This window comes from Haliotis asinina, chromosome 8 (assembly GCF_037392515.1).
Source record: "Haliotis asinina isolate JCU_RB_2024 chromosome 8, JCU_Hal_asi_v2, whole genome shotgun sequence".
In the NCBI taxonomy this organism is placed as follows: domain Eukaryota; kingdom Metazoa; phylum Mollusca; class Gastropoda; order Lepetellida; family Haliotidae; genus Haliotis; species Haliotis asinina.
Genome location: NC_090287.1, coordinates 16097006 through 16108350, shown reverse-complemented (window position 1 = coordinate 16108350; position 11345 = coordinate 16097006). Strand labels below are relative to the sequence as shown.

The 11345-nt window shown below is 38.6% G+C and overlaps 1 protein-coding gene across 1 annotated transcript; it reads left to right on the top strand.

The window, feature by feature from the left end:
• On the top strand, positions 1-9482 carry LOC137293414 (delta(3,5)-Delta(2,4)-dienoyl-CoA isomerase, mitochondrial-like). Its single transcript, XM_067823934.1, has 8 exons — positions 1-88; positions 740-892; positions 1832-1920; positions 2739-2863; positions 4271-4384; positions 4677-4819; positions 5868-6018; positions 7485-9482. Exons 2-8 carry the CDS (start codon positions 771-773, stop codon positions 7578-7580), a joined length of 840 nt encoding a protein of 279 aa, XP_067680035.1. The 5' UTR covers positions 1-88; positions 740-770; the 3' UTR covers positions 7581-9482.
• The last annotated feature ends 1863 nt before the right edge of the window (positions 9483-11345 follow it).

Genomic DNA, 11345 nt, shown 5'->3' with positions numbered 1-11345 from the left:
GAACAGGGGCAGGTAACTCTAATATCAATGAACAAGCAGGTAAAATAACCAATGCCCGTTAATACCATTTGGAAATCGTTCGTCGCAGGTATGAAAAAATGAAATTGATTCACATATGCAAATTCTGGTTTTTATTTTTATCATTTGTATGTGTATTATGCGATGTACAATTAATGACAAAACTGGTACATGAATGTTAGATTGTTTGTTGTTCCATCGTCAGAATCTAGGCGATATTACCGTTATTTTACCAGTGGTCAAAGTCCGTATAAACTCTGTATTCGAACTATCTGTGAGAATAACACGACTTATAATCATATCTTATCTGTGTTACATACATGAGGAGAATTGGTTTGACCCACCAGTACTTAATCTTATGGTAATGAAGTAGGAAATGTTTTTGTTAATACTTTAAATAATAATTTTTCTCTCACTGACATTTGTTCCATAATGTTTCTAATTTTGGGAATACACATCCTCAGTTTTATAGGTACACTGTCTGGCTGCATTAATCAGAACAGTGTCGTTTTTCCATCAGTTCAGTTCAGATTGTGTATGTATCAGCCAATATATGACACAGTGAAGGTAAGTTTATCAGCCAATATATCACACCTTGAAGGTTAAATGATACTTGTATAAATGTGAAAAGCTTAATACCTTGGTATAGGTCAATGACATATCGACAGTGCTTCAGGCTTAAAAGAGGAAATAAGATGAGATATTTATTCTATGTCCATAGCAACAAGAAATTACAGCACATTGTGAGAGCCATGTGTAGTGCACAGATTCCCAAGTATGAGACTCTAAACATCACCAGACCACGTGACATGGTTGTTCAGGTCGAACTGAACAGACCTGAGAAGCGGAATGCCATGAACCATGTTTTCTGGAGGTACTGTTGTTGTTGTTGCTGGACATTTACTACACTTGTATGGGAATGTTATCTTGTAGAAGTATGTCTCTGCAATGGATGGCAATATCTGTCATAACACTATATTGTTGTTGTATTTATTTTTCATACTTAAGTGTAGATCAAAGTTCATTTCATTTCAATTTGAATAAATCATTATAATGATTTATTTGATAAAGCCCTCATATTTTGATCAAACAGACTAAGTATATTTTGGTTTTGTATGGTATCCAAAGTGAGGTTGTTGCTATTTTCACAAGGTTCTGCCATGTTTGATGGGAGCTATGAAGGTTGTGGGAATATCTGCATTAATTCTATGCATTTAAATTTTCCAACTACGTCAAATAACTACGTTTGTTTACATAACAATTTTTTAACCTGAACTACATGTATATGTATTACTTGTTTCAGATAGAAAGGGTATTGACACATTGAAGTGAGTGAGTAAGTGAGTTTAGTTTTACACCGCACTCAACAGTATTCCAGCTTTATGGCGGCGGTCTGTAAATAATTGAGTCTGGACCAGACAATCAAGTGATCAACAACATCAGCATTGATCTTTGATGACATGTGTCAACCAAGTTGCCTTTTATGACATACATAGTTGCCTTTAATGGCAAGCATGAGTTGCTGAAGGCCTTTTCTACCCCGACCTTCACAGGTCTTGACACATTGAAAGGCTTGTAATGAATTTAGAAGGAAACTTACCAAACCAGTTGTAAATATATAAAAACATTATGTTCTGTATGAAGTGATGTGGCTTGTACATTAATAGTGAATTTAGGACTAGTGAATAAATGTGGCTATAGCTGCATCAGCAATGAGGCCAGAAATACTACTAATACTTTTCATATGTATCTGATGGTGGAGCGGGGGACTTGATACTTTGCTCTAAGTCAATAAGGAGAATGTTTTCTGCAGGGAGATGGTCGAGTGCTTCAACTACCTAGATGGAGACAGTGAGTGTCGTGCTGTTGTACTGACTGGAGCCGGGAAGATCTTCACAGCAGGTGGGACAGCAATGTGCAGGGATTTGCCTTGGTCTCTTTGTGTTAATCAGGGGAATCTCAGTTATAACAACTGCCACTGCCGGTATCAGGGTGAACACTGGACCAACTGTTGGGATGCAAGAAACATGTTATAAATAAGTGTTAAGTGGAATTTCTATATTATGTTGGGGTGGTGGGGTAGCCCAAATTGCACATCATGCCAAAGACCCAGGTTCAATTCCCCACATGGGTACAGTGTGTGAAGTCCATTTTTGCTCTGCTCTGCCATGGTATTGCTGGAATATTGCTAAATGTGGCGTTAATTCCAAGATGCTCAGAAATACTGCTAACCACTCATTCTCTGAATTTTTCTATTGTAAACATATGGTGATTCACCTAGTAGTGACAGTCGACGTTGTGCAGACCTTAGTGGGGTCAGTGTTGAAGCGTAGTGCAGTAGACCCCTTGAACCAGTCTGTCATTGTGCAGACTTTACTGGTGTCAGTGTTGAAGCATAGTGCAGCAGACCCCTGGAACCAGGCTGTCATTGTGTAGACCATAGTGGGGACAGTGTGTCAGTGTAGTGCGTCAGACCCAGGGAACCAGTCTGCCATTGGGTTATGTGGCCCAAAACAGGCAAACCGATGGTTCACCATTTACATGCTATGGTTGTAAAACTGGAATATTGCAGACAGCATTGAAAATAACATTAAGCCCAACGTCGTATCTGTGACCGTGGTTCAGGTGTAATACAAGTACCTAATAAATGGAGAAGAGTAATGAAAGGTCTGTTTACTTTGGAAATGGGCCTTCCACTATTTTTTGCCTGGTGACTACAGGTCTTGATCTGGGAGACTTTGCTAGTATGAGCAGCATGCAGAGAGATGATGATGTTGGCAGGAGGGCCTTCAGGCTGCGTCAAGGTCTCAAGCCTATGCAGGAATCTTTCACTGTTATCGAGAGGGTATGTACTCATCTTGGTGTCCTGCCATGATATTGCTGGAATATTGCTGAAGGTTGCTTAAAGCCCTTACTCACCAATAGGCCTGGCTGTTGATACAGTCTGATAACTGTTGATACATCATCGATAAATATCAGACAGATAAAGGTGAAAAGGAAACTCTGAAAGAAGTAAACATGTTTTAGTTTACTTGTGGGAGGTGACATTTTTCGTAAGAGAATTACTAACAAAAACAGTTCATGTGCTCATCAAAGATTTAAAAACGTTTCTGAACATAATTTAGATGCAGCCCATGAATAAAGAAGTATCTTTGTGTATTGTCTGTGTATATTAAACCTTTTTTGTTAGAGTAGTTTAAGTAAAATATTTTCAGAGACTCAATTTTCATGTATAAATAGCCATGAATAATTATTGCTATAAACGTTGTTTCAATATAGCCATAAACATGTACAAATTATTAAGTCTGACTCAGTCTACTGCCCTTGTGTTGCTTGATCTGAGTTTCTTTCTACAGTGTTTTTGTCCTTTTCTTGGTCTATCCTGATAGACCGTAATTGGGGTGAAATGATCCGTCACTGCACACATGCATTGTGAGGTTGTATGTGATGACATGGCAGAGGATGTTGTTTTGTTTTGATTCCAGATCACACACCTCTAACTCCTCTGTCTGCTTTTGAGTCAAATATTGGGAAATGTGTTTTGATTAATATTTCAAGTTCACTTAAAAATAACCACTAGGAACAGTTTCTTCAGCTAGTTTATCCTTTTGAATCTGCTCTGACATGTTAATGATCATGATATTATGAAATTATTATGACATCATGACATTATTAGGTATGTATTGTTTTGTAACCTTTGTATGATGATGCATGTCATATTGTTACCTTCTTTATAGTTTTAAGGCTCTGTAGGGTAGTTTAATGATTAAGGTGTCAGCTAATCATGCTGAAGACCTAAGTTTGATTCCCCATATGGATGCAATTTGTGAATCCCATTTTGGTTTCCTTTGCAGTGATATTGCTTCAAAATTGCAAAGAGTGGCATCCCACCCACCCACCCACTCACTCACCCACCCACTCACCCACCCACTCACTCACTCACTCCGGTAGCCTCAAAACTGTTCACTGAACCATTAAGAGAATTAGCTACAGAATACTTTCAGTGAAAGTGTTGACCTAGTGTTTGTGGCTTCACATCAAAATCATGTAGGATGGACAAGAACAGTTGTTATACACAATATGTCCGAATCCTCCTGTACACCCTGGTGTTACAACACCTTTTCTGCCACACTTACAGTACTCCTCTACTAATATGTTGTTGTAGACAACATGTCTGACTCCTAGTGAAGCATCTGGTGTTACAACACCCTTTTTGACACACTCACAGACCCCCTCTGTTGTTTCGTTGCAGTGTACTAAGCCAGTGATTGCAGCTATCCACAGTGCCTGTGTGGGTGGTGGCCTTGACATGACCTCTGCCTGTGATATACGCTACTGTACTAGCGATGCATGGTTTCAGGTGAAGGTAAGCAGAAATGATTTCTTGTTTTGTTGTAGCAATAGTCAAATCAATATTTCAGAGTATCCCCTAATTTTACAATTCTGTATAACCTTTAAATATTTGAATCTATATTTTAGAGGTTTTAATGCTATCTAAACATGATGACAAGATGTGTTATTTTGGAAACCGTCTATATTAAGTTTGAGTATGTTAAAGGTGAACATGTTTGAAACTATTTATAATTCATGGTTGGAGAACACTGACTTTCTCTGAATATATATCAAAGTGTAAAATGACTTTCTATCAATCTGTCCAGGAGGTGGATATTGGCTTGGCAGCAGATGTTGGAACACTGCAGAGGTTCCCCAAGGTGGTGGGCAATGACAGTTGGGTGAGGGAGCTGGTCTACTCAGTCAGGAAGTTCTATGCTGATGAAGCTCTCTCCATGGGCTTTGTCAGGTTAGCAAGTACCCTTCTTAAAAGGGACTGTGCATCACTGCCTCATCTTCACCTGAAGCCACGATTGTTTTAATCTTTGACTTGTTTGAAACTGTTGTCTTCTTGTAATTAATTCTTCTAGTAAGTCATTGAAAATATGGGAGAATAATTAGCGCAGTTTCGAAATCCATTCCAGCTTTAAGACCGGGGTATATCAATAATCAGACTTGGACCAGATAACCCTGAGATTGGCATTAACATCAATCCGAAAACATTCAGATGCTTCGGTGCAGGCACCTTTGACACCACCTTTCTTTTAGTGTTAAGCATGTGTTATTGGGGATCTGTACTTTTTCTATTATTCCCCACTTGTTGAAGAATAATTATTGAAAAAAAATGGAAGCCAGTGGATTCTGAATACATTTTGGATTCATGTTAGGGGGATCTAAGCTAGACAAGTAGTTATAGTATTTGATCTTTTAGTGGCGAGGGCCAGGATGGGATTCCCCATGATGTGATTACCCATATGTGTACAATGTGTGATGTCCATTTATGGTGTTCTGCATAATGATATTGCTGGACTATTGCCAAAAGCTTTATATGAGCCTCACCAATGCCTCACCCATGCTTTCCATTAAAGGTGACTATACTTGTCATAATTAATGGGATTGGTGGTCAGGCTTGCCGACTTTGCACAGATCAATGCTTATGTTGTTGATCAGTGGATTGTCTGGTCCAGACTCGATTATTTACAGACCACTCCCATATAGCTGGAATATTGCTGAGTGTGGCAGGAAACTAAACTCACTCACTCACTCACTGAAGATTCATCCAGATTTTGTCAGTAAAATTCCTATCCCCTTGCTTATGTGCTTAACCTAAGTGGTCCAGTTGTAGGTTCTCCATCACCTGGTATGGTGACCAGGCACTCTGCACTATCTGCAGCACTGCTCTTGCATCATCAAACTCACTCACTCACTGACCATTGACATTTGAACCCTAGTACTTTTAGTTCAGTAGATCTTCTAATCTAGGTACTGCTACTGACTTATGGCTTTCAATTTTACAGTCGCATTTTCCCTGATAAGAAAGCCATGGTGGAAGGGGCCCTTGAGCTGGCCGTGCTTATTGCCAGCAAAAGTCCAATAGCTGTACAGGGTTCAAAGGTCAACCTGGTGTATTCCAGAGATCATGGAGTGGCAGACGGTCTTGAACACGTTGTAAGTAATAGGGAACGTGAAGTGTATGTACCTTTCCCTCTCATCCATTGTATTAGTTGTCTGAAACACATCGTAACCAATATGTAACTTTGCCTCCATTCTATTGCTTATCTGAAACACATCGTAACCAATATGGAACTTTGCCTCCATTCTATTGCTTGTCTGAAACACATCGTAACCAATATGGAACTTTGCCTCCATTCTATTGCTTGTCTGAAACACATCGTAACCAATATGGAACTTTGCCTCCATTCTACTGCTTGTCCGGAACACATGGTAAGTGATATGGTACTTGGGGCGTAAGTAAATTTCCCTGTCATCCATTTTATTAGTTGTCAGGAATACAGCATTATTGATGTGGAACTTGAGACATAGGTACCTTTCCCTCTCATCCATTCTGTTAGCTTAGCTGTCTGGAACACATCGTAATATGGAACTTGGGGCGTAAGTAAATTTCCCTGTCATCCATTTTATTAGTTGTCAGGAATACAGCATCATTGATGTGGAACTTGAGACATAGGTACCTTTCCCTCTCATCCATTTTGTTAGCTTAGCTGTCTGGAACACATCGTAATATGGAACTTGGGGCGTAAGTAAATTTCCCTGTCATCCATTTTATTAGTTGTCAGGAATACAGCATCATTGATGTGGAACTTGAGACATAGGTACCTTTCCCTCTCATCCATTTTGTTAGCTTAGCTGTCTGGAACACATCGTAATATGGAACTTGGGGCGTAAGTAAATTTCCTTGTCATCCATTTTATTAGTTGTCAGGAATACAGCATCATTGATGTGGAACTTGAGACATAGGTACCTTTCCCTCTCATCCATTCTGTTAGCTGTCTGGAACACATCGTAATATGGAACTTGGGGCATAAGTAAATTTCCCTGTCATCCATTTTATTAGTTGTCAGGAATACAGCATCATTGATGTGGAACTTGAGACATAGGTACCTTTCCCTCTCATCCATTCTGTTAGCTGTCTGGAACACATCGTAATATGGAACTTGGGGCGTAAGTAAATTCCCCTGTCATCCATTTTATTAGTTGTCAGGAATACAGCATCATTGATGTGGAACTTGAGACATAGGTACCTTTCCCTCTCATCCATTCTGTTAGCTGTCTGGAACACATCGTAATATGGAACTTGGGACATATGTAACATTCCCAATCATCAATTCTGTTAGCTGTCTTGAAAGAATGTTTGTCAAGTATGTAGATATTCATATTATGAAATTCAGATGGGTTTTAGGAAGAAAAAAATATACACTTGTGTACAGAAGCATCTCCCACACTCGAAATTCCAAATCTATTTAGTGACTTCATTTGTGGGGAAACTCTATTTTAATAAACTGATATATTTATCTTCACAATCCCGTTAAAAGTTTACAAGTAAGTGACCAGCACCACCAAGGAATTTAAGATACTGTCAATGTGATGGAAGTAACAGCCTGCTTGATTTTCAGCGTGTGTGGAACCAAAGCATGAGTCAGAGTGAAGATTTGGCCCAAGCAGCCAAGGCCGCCATGTTGAAAGAAACACCAATTTTTTCCAAACTTTAGTTGTTGATGAAGACACTGGCTCTTACGTTGCAGAAACATCAAAGAGAAACATCATGGATGAAACATCAGCAGGGCTCGTAAATTCCACTCATCCGCTTGTATTGACAAGTAAAATTTGTTTCGGGCAAGTGAAAAATATAATCTGCTCATCCTAAAGGATAATTACGTTTTCTGACCTAAGTTGAAGTTTCAACATCGTCATTCCCGAATACCAGTATTTAAAGTATTTCAAAGAAATACCAAATTTCCCCCAAACTAAATGCAGAATCTAAGTCTTGATGTGTGTTTGGTTTCCATTTTGAACAGATATCGTGCAGCATGGTTTTTTGTAACATAAAGACTTTGAATATCATGATTGGCTGCTATGAAAAACTGATCAGTGAGAAAAGTCATCACAACATGAATGTTACTGAAACAGAATAAGCATTGTTGTCAGCTTTTTTCCTCTTCAGTGATTTATTTTATTATTATACATAGGTAATTTCCAGGGTAGATGAAATACTTGTTATTTTATCACATACGCTAAACTGAAAATTAGATTAAACAGACAAGGTGGAAGCTTTGATTTAATCTAATGTTTTAACAATTCTGACATTTAGTAAATGCACTTGCCTGGTGTAACTGATATTTTCAAGGAGTCAAGTTAACTGATTCACGGTTTGTTGGGTTTGCAATTTCCAGTATGATAATTTCTTATCTGCTAGTTTTCTCAAATATTTCAAATGTTAACTGCCTTTTATCTGGCAAAATCAAGGGAAGTAACTAGGGCTAGTTTTGATGTTGTAAGCGGCCTGTTGCTGAATTGTCACTGATAACAAATCATATATGTTGGATATTAGGCAGTTTCTTGTTGGTGGTGGTGATGAAGAGAGGTAAAAGGAGAGTATGTTTGCTAAACAAGTTGATAAAAGGAAACCTAGTCAAAATATGACGCTGGCAAAAAAAACGTTTTGTTCAAACAGCATGGCTGACTGAGTTTGCCATGATGAGTGCCCAGTTGAAGTCTTTGAAGTGTTTCCCTTAGTTTTACAACTGACTCTTAAAGTAACCCATTTGTTCCAGTCCACACTAAAAGTAACATATTTCTTTTTCTTTGAAGTTCAGTGATCTTAAATGGTGAACAAATTCAATTTTGTTAAAGTTGCAGTTTGTACAGAAGTTAAAGCAATTAATGTTTATTGTAGTTTTATTCCAAGCAAACTTTTTAAAATAAAATAATTTAAACTTGCATTAATCGTGATACATGATCTATACAATATTAGGACAGGTGGATAGTCCATTTTACTCGCCCTGTAGGGTGAGTGCAGATTTTACAATTTTGCGAGCCCTGATGAAATTTTTGCTCATAGAATCATTTGGCCATGAACTGTTGTACAGAGAGACTGCTTGTTGTCCATGTGGCCAGTTATATGTACAAATCTGGAACAACTTGTTGATTTCTTCCAAAATCAAAATGGGACCACAAGTGAGGGATGGGTGTTAGCCATTGCTATATAATCTACTCATTGTGAATTATATAGCCAAAATTCTTAAATGCGCTGTAGACTAGTATATTAGAAGTGCCTTTCACTGTTGTGAAATCAAGCTTTAAGATATATTTCATCACCATGTTTGATAACAGAAACATGCATATAGGGTAGCACAGGCGATGGTATGCTCTTCAGAAAACCCTCGATACCTTTCCCATCTATACAATATGTAAAGCCAGAACTTTATCATGATGTAGTCAATCAGTGGAAACTGAGGATGCTCCCAGAGTTGAAGGCACATAACCCTCCATTATGTTGTGTCACAGCATTCAGGAGGAACGTTAAACATCCAATATGAATGTACATGGATACATCTTTTTTGTATTATTATTAAAAAAAGTCATCATTTTTGTATACTTGTGTATTTGTGTGCTTTTTCTGTTTGTTGTTTAGTGTTTGTGTTAAGTGTTAAGTGTTAGTTGTCTGGGTAGGATGGTACATCCTTGCTTAACAACTCTGGATACAGCTAAGCAATACATCAGTTACTTACTATGACAACGTATTGAATAATGGAAACTCAGAAGAACCCTACTTCAGGATGAACTGCTATCTATGCAGTTGTTTTGTTTTTCAGCAGCTGTTCTGGTAGACCTGTTGCCTTAGTCACTGTAGATTTGTGTCTCTTAGTAATTCTAGTGTTCATACGTCTTTGATTCTCATCCACAAATTATGTGCTTGGCCATGGATTTCCCAGTTTCATATCTTTTTCCTGTGCTGCTGTGACCTTGCCCTCCCATGTTAAGCTTGCATTTCATCATTAATGGGAGCACTTGTCAACAACATTGTAACTGCAACATTCTCTTATGTTTAGTTGCCCAGGGCATCTGTATTAGAATACAGGTTCCCCATCCCGTGCTTCTCATAAGGGACAACAAAATGGAGTCCTAGCATCATTTGCTGTAAACGTGGTGATAGGCATAGTGATATTTACCAATGTTGCAAGACTTGCAGGTGAGAAGGTGAGCGCTTCAAACTTCAAATGTATTCGATCTGTATCACTTCAAGAGTTATAAATGGAGTTATATAGACATATAACAAATTTGGAACTTTTTTGGCAATATAATTTGAACAATATGAACACACTAGTTTTTATACACTATGTAGTCAAAATGTTACAAGGCAAAAATGGGAAGATAAAAAAAGTCAACACAACTATGATACTGGTATCCAAAAACTGTTTCTTGTGTTCTTTCATATCTTGCTAACATCAAACCTGGGTGTATTATTTCTTTTGCCCTCTTGTTTACAAGTTTTTGCAGGGACTTCCACAAGTGGAAGCAGCCTTACTGCCATATACTCAAAGCTCCTAATACAAGATACTTCCTTGGTTTTGAGCCACCCATGCTTGTCTTAATAGACGACTAACGAGATTCACCGACCTGGTTGACACATGCCATTGTATCCCAATTGCATAGAATGTGATGAACACTTGATCGTCTGGTCCAGACTCCATTAGTTACATAAGACTGCCATATAGCTGGAATATTGCTAATGTACCGGCCACAAAATTGAAGAATGATATGAGATGAATGGTGAACTGCCTCTTCTCACTGTGAAAGTGATGTAGTTGACTGGACCAGCAGCCCCACGTTGGGCGCCAATGTAGCGGCCACAAAGTTCCGAGTCCCGTGCTGGGATTCGATCGACGGACCTTCTAGTCCCAAGTCGGACGCCTTGTCCACATGACCAAAGAGGTGAACCCCGTCAGCAAGCTGACAAGGTAAGGATGTCATCTTTGGGATGACTCCACGCCCTGCTACACTAAGTTCGACTTAAAACACCAAATCAAACCAAAGCATTACTTAACTACATGAAAGTATAATTACATCAATGATATACATGTATATGACATCACTTGAAGGCTGTTACCATACCCTATGGCTTCCCTGTGTATGAGCAATTGAGTCAAATAAGCCTAACATTGCTAACATTATCAAAGATTTTCAACCAAGGTTTACTTGGGTTCTTCTCGTTGTCCTGTGTATTGAAATCAAACTTATGCGGTGAACGAGGCCAGTACACAGAGACATGGGAAGAACTCAACTCAAGATTGGTGGAAGTGTCTGCCAGTATTGAAGAAAGATGAGAAACCCTTTGTTGAAAAACTGAAAATGGCCATTGAGCCAGAGTTTTTTTCTAGCAAGAGTTAGAAGTGAATAGTATGCTGTCCGTCAACAGGACAAAAGTCTGCTTCTGAGCTACCTGTAAGGACATCTGCTGTCTTGAGTGTCAGAAA

What these genes read in the sequence shown, in the direction of transcription:
- LOC137293414 (XM_067823934.1), top strand. Translation starts at nt 771, where the DNA reads ATGTGTAGTGCACAGATTCCCAAGTATGAGACTCTAAACATCACCAGA. An exon ending in ATGAACCATGTTTTCTGGAG is followed by an intron (nt 893 to 1,831) that starts GTACTGTTGTTG and finishes TGTTTTCTGCAG; the next exon opens with GGAGATGGTCGAGTGCTTCA. An exon ending in ATGCATGGTTTCAGGTGAAG is followed by an intron (nt 4,385 to 4,676) that starts GTAAGCAGAAAT and finishes CAATCTGTCCAG; the next exon opens with GAGGTGGATATTGGCTTGGC.